Genomic DNA, 17,599 nt, shown 5'->3' with positions numbered 1-17,599 from the left:
ATAGATTTACGGGTCAATGAAAGACAACACAATTGTTATAAATTAAAAATCCCTATTGTTTATTGTAATTAATATGAATAACTAATTTATTTGACGTTACACACAACTATATTAATACATATTAATATAATATATTATTATATTATTATCTATATAATGGCTAAAATAAACTAATTACACGATAATTATATGTAAAATACAGCTGATTTGTTTCTAAAATCTAGTGAAAACGAATTCCATTTACAGATTAGGGCTCATTTAATCCGTGAACCGGATTCGTTTTTGATAAGCTTTACAATAATCAAACGAAATATTAATCTACAATGGTAAATATTGTCGCAATGATTCTAATAATTATAAATATCACATTGTTTTATTATACCTTATGTCTTATGTTTTATGTTATAAACTTATATAACTTATAATATACGCGAAACAATAGATTTAAGAATAATTAAACATTTTAAAGTACAGTTTTGATGTTACCCTGTTTAAAAACACATAATATTATTATGAATAATATTTATTTACACGAATAAATCTTTAAGTCATTAATAAAAAGGTCTATAAAAATCTAAGCTAAACTGAATGTGTGCTACACATATTTTTATAGTTATTTATTGATTAACGTATAATAAGCTGATAAATTATAGTGGTTTTTTTCTTTTTTTCTTTTTTTTTATCAAGACACTATTAAGAGTATATTTACAACATTTCTGTATATTAATAAATAAAGTTATGATTATTGTAAGAATACATGCCGTGTGCTCCCACGAGGTTTATTGGGTTTCCGAAGACTTAGGAGATGTTCATCGACTGACGAAAGTATCGTTTTGATGTAATTATATTATAATGTACTAGAACTGTTCGGGCTAAAGCGTTGACCGCTTTACCTAACCGACTTTAACAGTCCAGAATATTCCGGCGACCGCGCGTACACAGGAACACCGGTACACATATTATTATAATATTGGCGGGGCGACCGGAAGTGACGGACGCGCGAAACGGAAAACCGAACGGCGGCGCACACGTCGGTCCGGAAACAATCATCGTTTTCAGGAACAGGAACGTCGCGGGAACACGCGCGCGGGCGTGTCTCGGCCGACGTCGCGGCCTATGATATATGGAAGTCGCCCTTCATCAGCCTGGTGAGCGTCTTCTTGAACTGGTGGTTGGCCAGCGCGTAGCAGAACGGGTTTATCGGGCTGTTGGCGTAGCACAAGAAGTACGAGAACAGGAACAGCCGCTCGTTGGTGCACGGCGGGTTGGAGCAGAAGCCCTCGATGAGCGCCAGTATGTGGTACGGTGTCCAGCAGGCCACGAACGCGCCCAGTATGAACGATATGGTGCGGAACGCCTTCCGGGCCCTGTTCTCGGACTTGGACTTTTGGCGGCCCGACACCTTTGGCCGTTTCACCTTCAGACGCTTGCCGATGGTCCGGACGAAGTCGCCGCGAGAACTGCCCTCGCGCTTCTCCCCGCCGCCGCCGCCGCCGCCACCGCCACCGCCGCCACCGCCACCGCCGCCACCGCCGCCGCCGCTCTTGGTCGTCTCGGACGACGACTTTTCGCCGGTACCGGTGCCGGCCGCGTCGCCGTCGTCACCGTAATCGTCGCCGTAGTCGTCGTCGTCGTCGTTACCGGCACCGCGGCCGATGCGCCCGGCCACCACCACGGTCGTGGTGCACGTGGCCGACGCGGAACCGCGTTGGCGGCCGTCAACCACGACCGCCGTGTTCACCTTGGCCACGGCGCCGCCGCCCGACTGGCTCATCTGCTGGGCCGCGGCTGCCCGGATGAGTGCGGCCTGCAGCAGCGACGACGAGGCCGCGGCACCGTGGGCCGGAGAACACTGGGCCGAGGACATGGTCTCGTTCATCGAACTAGTGCTGTTGGTCGGACTCTCGATCGTCGGCGACCCGATGACGATCGAACTGTCGTCCATGAAGTGCAGCTCACTCGTGTCCATGCCGACGAGCGCGTCCACCCGGCTGTCGGGCGGCGAAGGCGTGTCGGGCGGCGTCCGGGGCCGCGCTCCCGTCAGCCCGCCGCCGCAACTGACGACGGCCGTGTTGGAATACGACCGGACGATCGGTTGATTACCGCGGTTGTTGTTGTTGTTGTTGTTGTTGTTGTAGTTGTTGTTGTTGCCGGACGCACCGGAGTACGGTATGAGATTGTCGGACGGCGACAGGTGTATGCCGCTGTTGGACCGCTGCACGAGCGCCGACTGGACGATCAGTTCGGCCACCGATTTTTTGCGCGGCCAGTTGATCTGCTGCTGCTGTTTCTCGCCCGTCGTGCTCTCCTCGTCCGACTCAAACGCCGGGCTGCTCGACCGCTCCTTGTCCACCACCACCACGGCCGTAGAGTTGCGGTCGTCCGGGCCCGCGTTCTTGCAACCCGTCGCCGCGTTGTCGTCGAAACCGGTCGCCGCCGACCTGTTGCCTCCGGCCGCCCGCTGCAGTTGTTGCTGTTGCTGCTGTTGGTTTTGACGATGTTGCTGTTGCTGCTGTTGGTTTTGATGGTGTTGCTGTTGCTGTTGCTGCTTGCTGCTGCTGCTGCTGCTGCTGTTGCTGCTGCTGCTGGTGCTGTTGCTGCTGTTGCTGCGGTTTGTCCTGCACGAGCAGAGTGCTTTGGGTCTTGGACATGCCGATGCCGGCTGCGTGACCGGCCATACCGGACACGGTGCCCGCACTCAGCGCCACCATCGACTGCATCTTGCGCTGTTTGGCTTCGCTCTTCTTTTGCATCTCGTACGCCACCTTGTAGATGCCGCCGTACAGCACGAACAGCACGATGAGCGTTGTCCAGAAGTAGCCGATGATCAGCGCCGTGTTGAACACGGGATCCTTGAGGAACTGCACGGCGCACTGGCCCGGCAACAGGTCCCGGTAACCGACAAAGTGTTCCCAGCCGAATATGCTGGTGAAGAACAACAGCGCCGGTATGATCCACGTGAGCACCACCATCCACATGACCTTGTCCTTGGTCCGCCAGCCCCGGTACCGGGCGGCGATCTTCACGGAACAGAACCGGTCGACCGTGATCAGCAGCACCGTGTACTGCGACACCAGGCACACGGTGTAGTCGACCGACAGCCACAGGTCGCACAGCAACGGCCCTAGGTCCCAGTAGCCCTGCAGTATGTATACGCAGTAAAACGGCATCGACACCGTACCTGTACGCGGTAAACAGACAAAACACCGATTTATAGTCGCGGTTGAATAATAATTTAATACACGTCGTAATCAGCCGTAAACGCATATTATATATTTTTTATTTGTTATCAGACGTTGATTAGATGTTTTTATACAGGAAATGTCGTTTTGGGGAATACCTGTTCACACGATGTTTTGATAGTAACTATTACGATTTACAACACTATTGTTATCTGTGTTTGGTTATTTGTTATTGTTTTATGTAAAATTCAGAAAACGACGGTTCTAAACAAAATCTTAACTGATCATTTAATTAGTTACCCGCCGCGTTAACAACCCATACGGAGAAAAACGTTAATCTAATATTTTCATTTTCCGGTTTTTTTTTTTTTGGATATCTGCTAGCGTTATTTTTCTTTATTCTCAACGAAGACGGAATTAACTATACTCTGCCAAAATGGTGGCAAATAAAATCAATTATAAAGTCCTTGTATTGTGTTTACTAGCGAACAAGGGCGTATCTAGAGTTACGTCCGTTTTTAATTGGAAATTACCGACAAAATTATCTTTCGGTAAGTTTATTATATTTTTCCAAAGAAAGAAGATGTAACTTGAGTTACGTTAAAACTTTAAACTGCTCTTCTGAAAAACGATAAAAATCGAGTTACGTCATTCTTCGTAGGACGAAGTATTGAGTTATAGACTTCTTTTTAAGAATCAATAAATATTATTGTGATGGTTAATAAATAATAAAGTATTATAATAGCTTATGTTGATCGTTTTTGAAAGCTAGTGTTGTATGGCGTATTGTTTAAGATAAAATATAGGTACATTATAAGTATGTCGGATAAAAAGTATTTTAAAATTGGCAGTCTTAGTGTTTTTTTTTTCATCTTTTTAATGAGTTTAATGTCAATGTCTTTGTTTGGGATTTTATAAACTGTCACGTTTAATAATATTATGATCTTTAACAAAAGATCAAGTGATTTAGAATTTGCCGGGACATTCGATTGGCTTACGAAATTGCATGCTCTTGGTAATCCTTTGCAGAACATGCTGTGTTGTTTTTTTATTTTAAATGTTTCACAACAATTATATAATTTAAACACACTGCATCAAACGTTTACACTTTATTATCTACATAATTATGGTATACATGATCTCTTTAATAATATGTGTTATTCATAGTTCATAATAATTAGTAAACAAAGACGGCAGAGCATCAAAGAGTAAATAAAGTGTATAATATACCTTAATAATTTCATGGGTAATAAAACACGAAATTGTGGGTACTTAATCATTATGTTTTAGTCGTTATTCATAAAACACATTTCCGAAGCGTGTATAATACTGTAATCTATTCAAATATTAACCTATTTGTTTAATATTGCTGTTGAAAATAATAACGATATAATATACACTGGATCCACTGATAATCCACTCACTGTTGTAAAAATACAAACATTTCCTATATTGCTCGCAAGATCGCAAAATATTAGTTGCTAGAATTTATGATAATGTATCAGCATTTATATTTTTGAATTGCTAATGTTATTAATAAGTTCACGTTTGTTAAGAAACATTTATTTTTTTCAACCTTGAATTTTATAAAATAAAATATATATAATATTTTAAACACTTTGATACGATTACTTGCAAGGATACATTTCTATATTCCGTGTGAGCCGTGAGGCATGCCAATTTATTGTCATTATACTATAGTTATTTTCACGTTAGCACGTGAAAAAGGTAAATTATTGCGCTGATAACGGGTTTTTAGGAGTTATGTATATATTGCAGTTGTACATTATTTTGTGTTTTTGCATGTGGTTTTTTCAACTCACTATATCAATATTTTCTGATCTGAGTTTCTTGAATTATAAAAGGTACCTACTATAATTATTATACGTACGGCGAAACGGAGTACTTATTAATTATAGTATTAACGAAAAAAAAGCAAATTTAAATTATGGTGAAACAGTCGGTATATACAGTAGGTAGTAAGTTTGTTTGACAAAATACGTACGAAGCTTACTGATAAAATAAAGTCAACTTATTTATTTTGCTAAAACATAGAATACGTAATTTTTTTAATAATACGTATTTTATATCAATTGACGATAATTTATGTAGGTAGGTACGCATGTTATATATGCTAGAATAATTCTAATAATTCTATACTAAGTTAATTATGGTTGATTAGTAGTACAAAAAAAATTGTTTGAACAATATTTTATTCATTTCTCTTCACCAAATTTATTTTTCAACCACCACAAACGAAATAGAATTTCGTAAGGGTTTTTTTTTGTTATTATAATTTCAATTAGATCCTTATATTTTTTTTTATATTTCCTTTTTATTTATGAACAATAATAAACTTCACCAAGGTTGTCCAAAATGTATCACATTTACATTTTAGTGCATGTGATAACACTGATAACAATCATATTTTATGCAAGTGATAAAATGTCATAGTATATACTTTGAACGCAGGTCAAGGTGAACAAGAGTCAAAATAGAAAGAAAAATTAATAGTATTTATTTCAATGGTCCCAAAGGAAAAAAACGACTATTGGGACTACGTATGATAAACATTTTATATAATCTCGTGTTCCGATTCCATGATGCTTTGACACGCGTCGCTTGTACCTGTAATTGTTTCCGAGCCCTCGACGAGTATAAAAGATTTGGATGTATAGCAATATGTATGTCCATTGAAAAATTTTGAACAATATTTTGACACGCGATCAATAGTAATGAAAGTAATTTCATATAACAATCGATCGCAACCGAAAACGTGAAGTCGGAAGCAATTAGTGATTTGTCAGAGTAGGACTTTGGTGAATGTAATTTTTTTTCCAAACACACAAGCTTTAACCGTTTACATTAAGTACGGTTACAATTAACATGTATACGTGTCAGATTTTGTTTTACGCGTTGTTCTTTAATGGCTGTCGAACAAAATAATGTGAGATTGGATCAAATGAAAATAAGCGTTTTACTTTTTCTTGAATAATATATTATTTTGCGGAAATTAAGTCATTCCAGTTAAGTTGTCCAATTAATTTTTCTTCAAATGTAATCTAATAAAAATGAATTATTTTAATGTTAAGTATTCTTCTTTTTAAACGCGAATGGTCACGAATCACAAATTTTGGTTTTCAATAAATTATTAACTTATCACAACCGTTTAAGGTTCAGTAAATTAATTAATGATTTTGACTAAAATAATCGGAATAAAAATATACTTTTTACAATGGTTTAAAAGTTTCAAATTTTTTTTCAGGGTATTTAATTAGATTTTCGATATTAGTTTCAAAACATCGTGAAAGTTTATCATAAGTAAGAAGTCTCGCATACGAACTACCACACGTTTGAAATGTATATTTATTCAAATTATTTTAAATGAAATTAATAAATAGTTTGAAGACAAAAAAAAAATCAAAATCTTAAAAAAATACTGTTCGGCTAGTCGAGAAAATAACACGAAAAGGGGGTCAGTTGAAAATAAAGAAATGCGCGTTTTACTTTATTTTATATCGTTATCATCACGCTGAACGGTTTTCGCTAATTGCTAATAGAACAAATGAACACTAGTGACCAGAGATAAGTCCTATTTCAAATAAAATCTAAAAACAGAAAACCGTATAATATTCGTACTAGGTATTATGTATGTCTACATAGACACACATCTCACTCAATAAAGCCGAGCGATTTTCCCATTGAAACGTGTTTGAGAGAAAGGGAATAGAACCGCCGCACGTATTCATCACTGCAGCTGCAGTATATATAATATGTACACTTATTACACACGCCTCGCCTTTGCGACGCGATAATATAGGTAAGTTTACTCTCTCCAAATGTAATGTAAACCGTTAGATGAAATCACTGCGTCCCGATTGACACAGTGTAATAACGGGCATGTCACAATCGTACACACGGATGTTTGCACTACCTATACCGTGAAGTAAGATTTTCACAGTCCACACTAGCAGCTACGAAATTTCGTGGCTATTGTCATCCTAGTATTCCTAGTATTCCCAGTATTCCTAGTATCATCGTCATACGGCAGAGTTGAGGTTAGGTATATTAGTTCTCAGTGACTGCTGCAAATTTCCCCGTAACCGTGACGGGTGACGGGCGGGGGCGGACGAGGAGGTGCTCGCATCGTTAATCGTTGACGCGTTTTCGATTTTTTCAGAGCTCACGCTTACCGATTAACATGTCCGTGGCGGCCAGCGATGCGATGAAGTAGTTGCTCGGCTGACGGATAGTCCGGTCCACGATAAACGACACCAGGACTAGTATGTTGCCGGTGATGGTGAGGACCATGCACACGCCGATGACCAGCACGATGAGAACCTTCTGCCAGGACTCGAACGGCGACAGGACCGGCGTTAGGTCCGCATGTGCCACCACTGCTGTGGTCCAGTTGGTGCCAGACACCGATCCCGGAGCGCCGCCGGCAGTGCCGTTGCCGACGGCCACCGCGACCGAACTGTTGACGACAGTTTGATCCATCTGCGAACTGACGTATCGCAGAAATACCTTAGTTATTAATTAAGAACAAGTAGTATAAATTATTTATATACGGGTGTATTCCAGATCTAAAAATTGTGATATCCAATCGTGATATTTAGCACTTATATAGTTATACTTGTATTTAATATAAAACAATATACCTATACCTAAGTTTTCAAAATACTAATTGTCATATTATTGACTAGCTCTGCGTGAAGTATAGTATTGTATTTGAATTCCGTGACTTAATAAAAAATAATAATAGAATCGTATTTAAGAATTGAGACGGATAATGAACAATTTCATAAAATTATCGAATAAAAATTGAAAATAAGAATTTATTTAACTTATATATTTGGTTTGGCTGTAAAAGTAAAATACGACAATAGAAAAAATGCGCGGAATCTGTGATCGGTGAATCATACAATTACGAAACGACGATGACATTAATTTCGAGTCAAAAGACAGCTCTGCAGTTCTTTATAAAACTTTAAATATAAGGTAGAATTGTAATATTTTCAGTTATTAAATCAATATGGATATTTTTGAAAACGTCGACAACGTTATTGAAGTATTTTGTTTTAGATTTACTTAAATTTAAAATAATAAAATATTATTTTTCTTTTACTTTTCCTGTTACTTAAAAATTCAGACTAATTTATGTAAATATTTTAAGGATTAAATTATTAATTTATATTAGGTATTCAAATGGCTATGAAGTTTTGCCGTATAGGTAATACATAGTAGGCGGAATAATAAACACGATGAGACAGACACACTGTATAATTATTATTTATATATTATACATATAAGTTGGGCACTGGTTCGTGAGTTTAACGAAAGAGTTTTCTAAATTAAACTAAAATGCGTATTTTATTATTATTAGATGATATTGTTCCGAGCGTCCACGACGAGAAACTTTTCAGTAATACCACCGCGCGAATAGTGGTGTTTCGTTTACCACGACCACCCCTCAAAGTTTTCTGTCGTTTTCGTTATATTTTATGAATAATAATAATAATTACTATAAATATATACGTTAAAGGAATAATTAATTATTATTATATTCATCGAAATTTACAATTTATTTAGAAAAGTGGTCTACAGTATTGCGCATCTATATAGAAACCTAAGTAACAGCAGCAGCGGATACGACAGTTTTCTTTTTTCAAGCCCACCTGACGTTTTGTGTTATTTTGATCATTATTTTTCTTCGGTAACAAAAATAATATAATTGTCATTATATTATTTACAAATTATAGTATAAAAGTATAAAAAAACAAATTCATATTATAATATGTATTAATATGCATATAGTTAAATAACGAGCGTCTATTTAGTAATATATAAGTAAAATAATATCAAATAAATACATTATTATTATATACAAGTATAAAATATTTAAAATATTACTTTACCTAAAATCGTATTCAATCGCATTCAGCTTTAGTATTACATTAAAACTATAGACATGGCAAAATTGCACTGTTCCTTGTATGTTCTTATTTTATTTTTGTACTGCACTCGATCATATCACAATGCACATTTAATAGTGTGAAAATCGTTGACGTTTAAATTTCACATCCTTAACGGCTACGTGTGAGATATCCTGTAAGCAGTAATCAACGTATATATATATGTTTGAATACGAAGAAAGGTTCGTTAAATGAATAATTTTAGAACAAAAGCTCGTACAAGTAAAATTATGGCCTTATGGGTACACTATGATAGGATAACGGCCGTGATGAAATAAGCAAAACATGGATATTGTAAATTGGTCGATTATTTAATTACAGTTTTTTACGTTTGAACGGATATATATATATATATAAATATCATATTAAAACCGACCAAATGGATAATGAATTTATCGAGCAGTACTAAAAAAAAAAAAAAAATGTTGGTTTAGAAATATTTTTTTCACTTCAAACTTTAAAGTGGATTTATAATACTATTTTTATCGCTATAAAAACATGTATGGATTGTTATTGATTTTGTACCTATACGAAATTCGTTCAATCGTATATCTATATGTATTTTATAAGCTCCGGGGACACTTCGGAACTAAATTATTCCGGTTGCCGGACCTGTCATAGCCAATAAAATATGTCCTAAACGGTTTCCGTTATTTGTGACGGTCGCCGCGAACAGATGGATACATGTACGCCAGTCATTTAAAAAAAAAATGTGTGTGCTTCACTACCTACACTACGTCACCACACTCCATACAGAGTTTCCAATTATATATACAACCACCACGTGTTACATATTAGTATTGTTATAGTGTGGTATGTGTGTGCGTGCTTGTGGAATTGTATTATATTATTTATTGTTGGTGATACAGAATTTAAATATTGTTGTAAAATAAAAATGAATTCTGAATGCGCGACAGTGAATATAAAAACGATATTGTTGATCAATGCCCAGGAAAAGTAAACATCTGATGTATAATGGGCCAAATTTTTTTTTTTCCAATTCCCGAAGGCCGCTCACTATCTGTGGTTGAGAGCAGCCGCGTCTGTCGTCTATCATGGCCTTAAATATTTTATTCTTTTGAACAATCCAATTCTAGGGAGCTTCAGTCACAGCTACATAAAAAGGTCAGCGCACGTCAAACTGTTGGCGTAACAATGAAAAAGCTATCGCCCTGGCGCCAATATTCACACACACGCACACACACACATACACATAATACATGCACTGGTAAATCATTAGGGGGAGATCGGCATAAAGAATCGGACCTCGGCGATCTTTATGAATTTTGTATTCGGCCCGATCGCCACACAAAAATCGTGGCCGCAATATAATATAGAAATATCGAGATTGAGAGATTTTCATTCAAACATCAGCCTGGTATGCGTGATGTACAATAATATCCGGTTGAAAATCTTGGCATACCCACGGGGGGGGGGGGTAACTACTCATCTCTGTGTATCGCCGACGATAACAACCCACGTTGAATAATAATAACGATGACAACAGTCAACAGTAATAAATCATATATTATAGTATTCTCATCCCGACGGCCGGTTGTCGGCCGGATATTGTGTTCTTACTTATTAGCCTCGGTTTTCCACGATGGACACAATTCAGGCCTGGTCAGGTTGTATGGCAGCAGTGTTGGTCGCAGCATTTCTCCGAAAACGAATGTCGTCGGTTCCCGCACCGACGTGACGACCAACGCTCCTCATCGGTTTGATTTGATACCCTGTTTATGGAAATAAGACATTTTAATAATTGTATCGGTATATTGCTATTTTTTAAAGAGGTGGCGGCGGCGGCGGCGGGGGGGGGGGTGATTTCGTAGATTCTTTTAAAGTTATATAACTATAGTTCGGTCGGTGGCCGCAATGCAAGCTGTTTCAAAATGAAACGCAAGCGGTTGAAACATCATCTATTCTATCTCAGATGGGAAAATTATTACAGTATATACGTATAATATACGTCAGTGAACTTCCTAAGTATATGTGTATTATTCTGCATGACTGATCGAGAGTCATTGAGTTCTAAAACGAAACCCAACTCAATTTTTACTAAAAACTACATTCGATATTCAGTAAAACGAATATTTGCAACGTATAATCATAAAAATATATAATATGCATGGTTTAATACATTAATATACATGTATAATATTAAATGCAGTATAGTGCCGTTTGAAGTTTTTTGTTGGTATTTATTATTGAGTTTAGTGTAGGTTAATATTGATACGATAGATAGATTATACGTATAACACAAGTATCATCTAAGTATCGTTAATAAGTACGAAATAATATTTAAAGTTTTAATATTTTTAAATCCATTTTAAAATATTTGTTAATACCTAACTCATTTTATTATATTTTTTATACATTATAATTCTATTCTGTAGTGAAATTAGTTATCGTTATTTTTTGTTGGGTTGTTTAGTTTTTAAATTTATTTGTATATTCATTTTTTTAGGTTTGATTTAGTTTTCAATATTCATTTATGTAAATTGTTATAAAATTATTAATTATTACTTTTTTTTTTAGCAAATTTTAATTAGAGACAATTACAACTATGATGATTTTTTTGTTTAAAATTTTTTATGAAAATAATATAAAAATAAATATTAATTATATTATACTTTAATTTATACTTAATAATATTTCACTATTACCATATTGTTAATATCTGTATATTAAGTTTTCAATTATACATTGTAGTATACAATATTATAACACACCAGTAACTATAAGACTCGGGTAATATAAATAATTTTAAAGTTAACTTTTTATAACAAATTAAGTAAGTAATTAAGTAATTTATAAGACTTAAATGTATTTAAATTTACCCACGCTTTAATAAAAAAATCTGATGTTATTGAAACAAATAAACTAGGTTTAGTTCAAAATAACGTGTCTAATGTTTTTGTTGTAAGGGAAAAGTTATAATAGTATTATTCGAATTTGAATGGGAAAAAAGTTTCCAGTACAATGCATTTTTTAGTGATTGGTCCATGCAATTTGTGGTTCATAAGAAATAAATACGTTTTTAAATTGATACTCAAATTAAAATTTCAAATCTTATTATAAAATACTAAGGATCGTTTCGTACATTATGCACAACTTTTCTTGATAGGTACTGATTTAAGGTAATATAAAATAGGTGTCAACTTTATTATAACGCCAATAAATCGGGGCCGAAAACCCAGTTGTCACTTGACTTATTTTATGTTTATAAATTTTATTGTATTCATGTCTGAGTTGTTTAGTTAAATTTTAATTTTATGTTCTAGTTACTATTATACAATGAGGGTTTATGTATATGTTTTTATCAATTATGCTATGGAATTAAAAATAATCAAAATACCTCTGTGTAAATTATTTTGTTTTAAAATATTACAATACCGGGTGTATTTTTTATTATCAAGTAAAACGGATGAATGATTTTTTAGTTACAGTTTATTTTTTTATAATTAGTACGTTACATTAGTTATTTGTTATGTTCAGCGAATGGATTTACCAGAATTTGCATGTTTGAAAAAAACATCACATCATAGTAAGTTAAAAACATTTTTATAATAGAAATAAGTGAAGTTTTGAAAAATGTTATGATTTTTTGGTTGGAATATAAAATTGTTTTATGAATATAGGTAATAATATAATAAAGGTTAATGAATTAAAATAAGTTCATATTCTATATTAAGTAAATTATTTTATTTGTTTGTTTTTTAAAATGTATACGTAAGAAAAATAATTTCATTTTTATTATTTATCACATTTAAACTGAGTCATTTACGTTATTGTTTTTAATAAATTGTTAAAGATTTCTTATGGTAATATTTTGTAGACATATTATTTCTACTTTATTTTTATTATTATTATTTATTTTTAACTTCAATATTTATAACAAATATTTTATACAAAATTGTATGCTTTCTTAATTCATAAAATAATAAATACTTAATATTTTTAATAAAACTCAAACTTAAGTAAACATTTAATAGTCAGTCAATCATGTTTAGCCGTATTTTATTATTTGTATTGTGCATTTCATGATGCATGGTAAGTCTTATACACCGCCTACTTTCATTTTAAATGTATAGATGATTTTTAAGTGTTTTAAAATCTCATACGAGAAATGACAAATGAGTAATTATATACGAGTAGTTGTTATTATATAATTTGAAACTATATTTTTATGTTTGGTAAATCTTTTTTTTTTTTTTGAAACGAAGTCGGAGAAAAAATGTTGAGTGAGAGTCGTGTGGCTTTACTATCATGGTAGATTTATATTATCATTTTCAATGGGCGTTTATTACATTTTAATATATTGTACCTTATTCTTTGCGAGGAATCCAGTACGTAAGATAAATACGAATGTTGCAATTGGGTAACATTGTTAACAAAATTGTTATACCGTACGTTAAACGTGAATACTGCTTTAGAATATGTCATTTAAAAGTTTAAAACGAATTTTTAAATATAGGTGTATACATTTTTTATCTTTAGTTTCGTTTTAATTGTTTAGGCTAATGGCGTGTTACTTTATATTTATTTATGTTTAATATTCTTTTTGTATAGGTACCTATACCTTTATGTATACCGTATATTAATAATGTATACGAGAATGTTTAGTGGTTTGTCATCTACAGTGTGAGCTATACATAACGGTTTTCTTTTCTTCTATTTTTTTCCATCTGAATACGTCTTTCCACGGGGCTCTCAGTTGAGTCGATGGTGTCAATAAAGATAATAAATTCCTAACAGTTTAGAGTATGGGGTTAGAAAGGAAAAAAAACGGTAAATTGAGTCTTGAATTAAATATGAATCCCACTCTCGGTGTTTGTTCGCCGGGCATTGATGTTTAATAGCTTTTGGTTTTGTTTGTACACAGACGTGTCTATGTGCGTAGTAGGTAGGAATTGTTGGTTGACAGGATATGCTAAAAGATAATAATAATAACTAATTATTAATTCATAGTGTTCTAAAACCACATATTCATATTTCTTTAATTTAAGACTATCACTTTTCTGCTTGTTTATAAATATTTTATGCGTTTTTATTAGGTAAATGACGAGAACTGGTAAAACGTATTGAATTTATTATACGATCTACATATTTGTTTTAAATATTTTTTTTTGTATTTGTGTTTGGATACTTACGGCCCAGGGTTTTTACACATTTAAAAACGACATATTTAGACAGCATCTATTTGCATTTATTTAGTTTGCCACATATTAAATAAACTGATCTGCATGCTTAAAAATTATTTTCCGACGAGTTTGATTAAAAATAACAAAATTGCATTTCGTATTTACATATAGGCGGTAGTATATATGAAATTATGTGTATATTTTTAACAAGACATTTTAATAAACCATTAGATAATTATTGTAAGATATTTTTTACTCAATTAACTATATTTAATGGTGTTTAATCTCAAAAATAGTAATTCAGAAGTGAAAATGTTTTATTTTTTTTTTTACTGTGACTTTGTATATAATTTATGTTGCGTGTTTCAGCACTAAACAATACAATACTGTGAAACAAAGTATTAAAAAGTATAATTTTAATTACCTATTATTAAATATGGTAAGAGAATTTATTAAAAAATAAATACATTTTACAAGATTGGGTTAACCAATTTAGTATGTAATAAGTTGATATAAAAAAATGTAAATTAAATTTAAAATTTAGTGAATATTTACAATATATGCCAAAGTACAATATGCAAATTTCAAAGAATAAATAAACTATAATTAAAAAGGTTTATAAAAATATAAACATAATTCATATTTTATGAGAGTAATAATTGGTAGAAATATTAACAAAAAGGGGTGATGTCATTTAACGACATAATCCTACTTTACTAACAGAAATTATTAATTATTTAGGTTAATTTTTAAGAGATCACAGCACGAATTGCCTTTTAGATGCCATACTGGATTTTTTTATAGTTAATATTACTGTTGAGATGCTATTTCACATTAATATGTTTTGGCGAGATCATAATTTTCTATGAAAATGTATAGAAAATAGTATTTATATTTGATATATTTTAGATTCTGAACGGAGTGATGAATGTATTGATTTTACGATGTGTTTTTTTTGTATGCCATCACGTTTTGAAGTAGTAATAGTGCTTTGATTTTTAACTTCAGCCCCTCTTTGAAAAGGAAAATGAATCTAGTTGGTACTTGGGGGGGGGGGTCAAAAGTAAAAATTACCAGTAGTTTTCAAAAGCGTCAGGAAAAATCCCGGAAAATTAACAAAAAAACGGGATCGATTTTTTGATTTTGCTGTAACTCAAAAAAAAAAATCATTTTAAATACTTGAAATTTTCATCAATTGTAGGTGAATAAGTAACTATACATACCATGGAAAAATAGAATTATTAAGAACTTTTTAAAATAAAGTAACTTATTAATACCTTTTAGTTTATATTTAACTTGCTAAAAACCTTATTTAACATTTTGTGTATAAATGACTTAATGATATATATATATATATATATACACATAGAATTAATATTAAAAAATGATTGATGTTTCATGTTATGTTGATTTGTAAGTTGGTGGGTAAATGTTACGAAATTTTAGTGTTCCATACGAATACTCAAAAAAATTCATAAAACATACTTAATGATTTATTGAAGAAATATTCCTTAATTATTCGTCTATTTAAATTAATATTTTTTAATTTTATTTAATGGATTGAATCTTTTTCGATCAATGTATTAACAATTAGTTGAATGTTATTAAAAAGCTTTTGTTTATTAAATAAATAAATGAATTATTTTGGCAATGTTATGATGTTATGAATATATCTATCATCTAGGCGGTAGATTCAAAGTAGTGCGAACAAACAATTATTTTTTGATGACACAAGCACGTATCGGGGTTTTAATACAGGCGGGGTAGAGGGAGGGCACTGATAAAAATAATGAATACTACAAAAGAGACAAAGCTAGATGTGTACTTGAAAATACATTTTTATGTGGCTGAAATGTTTTATGATTATATTGTGAGGACAATACCACCATGTCATAGTAATGTGCTGTCCAAATTGTTCAGTCAATTCAATTAATAACTATAATAATGCCCTCATACTAACATCCACTTAAAACATAGGAAAATTAAAAACACTAAATTATGTGCTAACTCAAAAAATGTAATTGTCATTAGTTAAATTCTTGATTTGAGATTTATTAGATTATAAATTATCTGTTAGTAGGTAAGTACAACATTTATCATTTATGACAAACGATTGAACAGTTTGAGGGAGTTGATCACCGTTGCTACTACGATAGGAATACAAGATACCGTGGACTCAGTATTATCATAAAACCGTGTGACATAATTATTCACTGTTATTTTACTTCACATTTTCCGCATTACGCGGATAAAACATTTTATTTTCATAGTCATATTAATATTATTAATAATAAAAATATATTTAATATTTAATTGTTTTATAAGACACAATAGGTATCAAAGTATATTAGTACATTATTTTTTAAATTGATTTTTTTACACAGCGATAGGAAGTAAAACAATATTTATTATAGTTACCTACTGTATTACACGTTTGATGGTAATACTTATTCTTCAGATTCGTGGGTAATAATATACAGATTTAATTAAAATATGTAATTTCATAAAATATTCAAAAATAATAAGATTTTTTTTATCAGGTATGTCAACGTTATAATGTCTGTTGGACAAAATAAATTGGATACAGTCCTAGAACCTTCAGCTCAATATGCACTCGTTTATACAATGTGTATTATAAGTGTATAAATATGTGTGTATTGTGAACTTTTAAAGTTTTTATTTAAGCATTGTGGGAACTTCACTATATATTTTAATATGCGTATACAGGTACTATTAAATTACTGTGCTGAGGTGAAAAAAACTGTGTGCACAATTTTCATGAAAACTATTTTTCTCTTATACCTACCACGTATATATTTATCATACTATTCGTGAACATTTATTTTTTATAATATCGTTTTCATTAAATATTAATTTTGAACGTTGTTCAATTACCTATGAAAATGATTTTATAAATATTTCACATGTTTCAGTTTGAACAATTTTTACAAAAAAATTGAATTTCAAAATTTATTAATTTAAATTTGATATTATGAACTGGATTAAAAAAATGATTTAATACTTAGTTCAGTGAAGAAAGTGTACATATACATATTTTGGAAGCAATTGGTTTTATGTTTTTTTTTTAAATTATCTATTTATTTATCATTATATTGTTTTAATACAATATTATTATGTTAAATTTTAGTTGTGTTATCGTTGTGAATTAGTGATACAAATCGTATGAATACTTGATCAACATTATCATTATTTTATTATAATTATTTTTTATTGTAAAGGTAAAAAAGTCAATTAAAATACATTTATAATTAATTGTTAAATAAATAATCAATAATAC

General features: G+C 32.8%; 1 protein-coding gene across 1 annotated transcript in view; it reads right to left on the bottom strand.

Moving 5' to 3' along the window:
* Positions 1–436: 436 nt before the first annotated feature.
* LOC113555840 (muscarinic acetylcholine receptor M3) overlaps positions 437–17,599 on the bottom strand; it is an 82,189-nt gene continuing 65,026 nt past the window's right edge. Inside the window, 5 exon segments of the mRNA XM_026960407.1 lie at positions 437–2,611; positions 2,613–3,181; positions 7,376–7,689; positions 9,101–9,291; positions 10,739–10,890. Of these exon segments, the coding sequence (XP_026816208.1) occupies positions 1,115–2,611; positions 2,613–3,181; positions 7,376–7,682 (2,373 nt within the window). The 5' untranslated portion in view covers positions 7,683–7,689; positions 9,101–9,291; positions 10,739–10,890 and the 3' untranslated portion in view covers positions 437–1,114.

This window comes from Rhopalosiphum maidis, chromosome 4 (assembly GCF_003676215.2).
Source record: "Rhopalosiphum maidis isolate BTI-1 chromosome 4, ASM367621v3, whole genome shotgun sequence".
Lineage (NCBI taxonomy): Eukaryota > Metazoa > Arthropoda > Insecta > Hemiptera > Aphididae > Rhopalosiphum > Rhopalosiphum maidis.
Note: the sequence above shows the minus strand (reverse complement) of the source record. Positions and strands in the feature narration are given on the sequence as shown.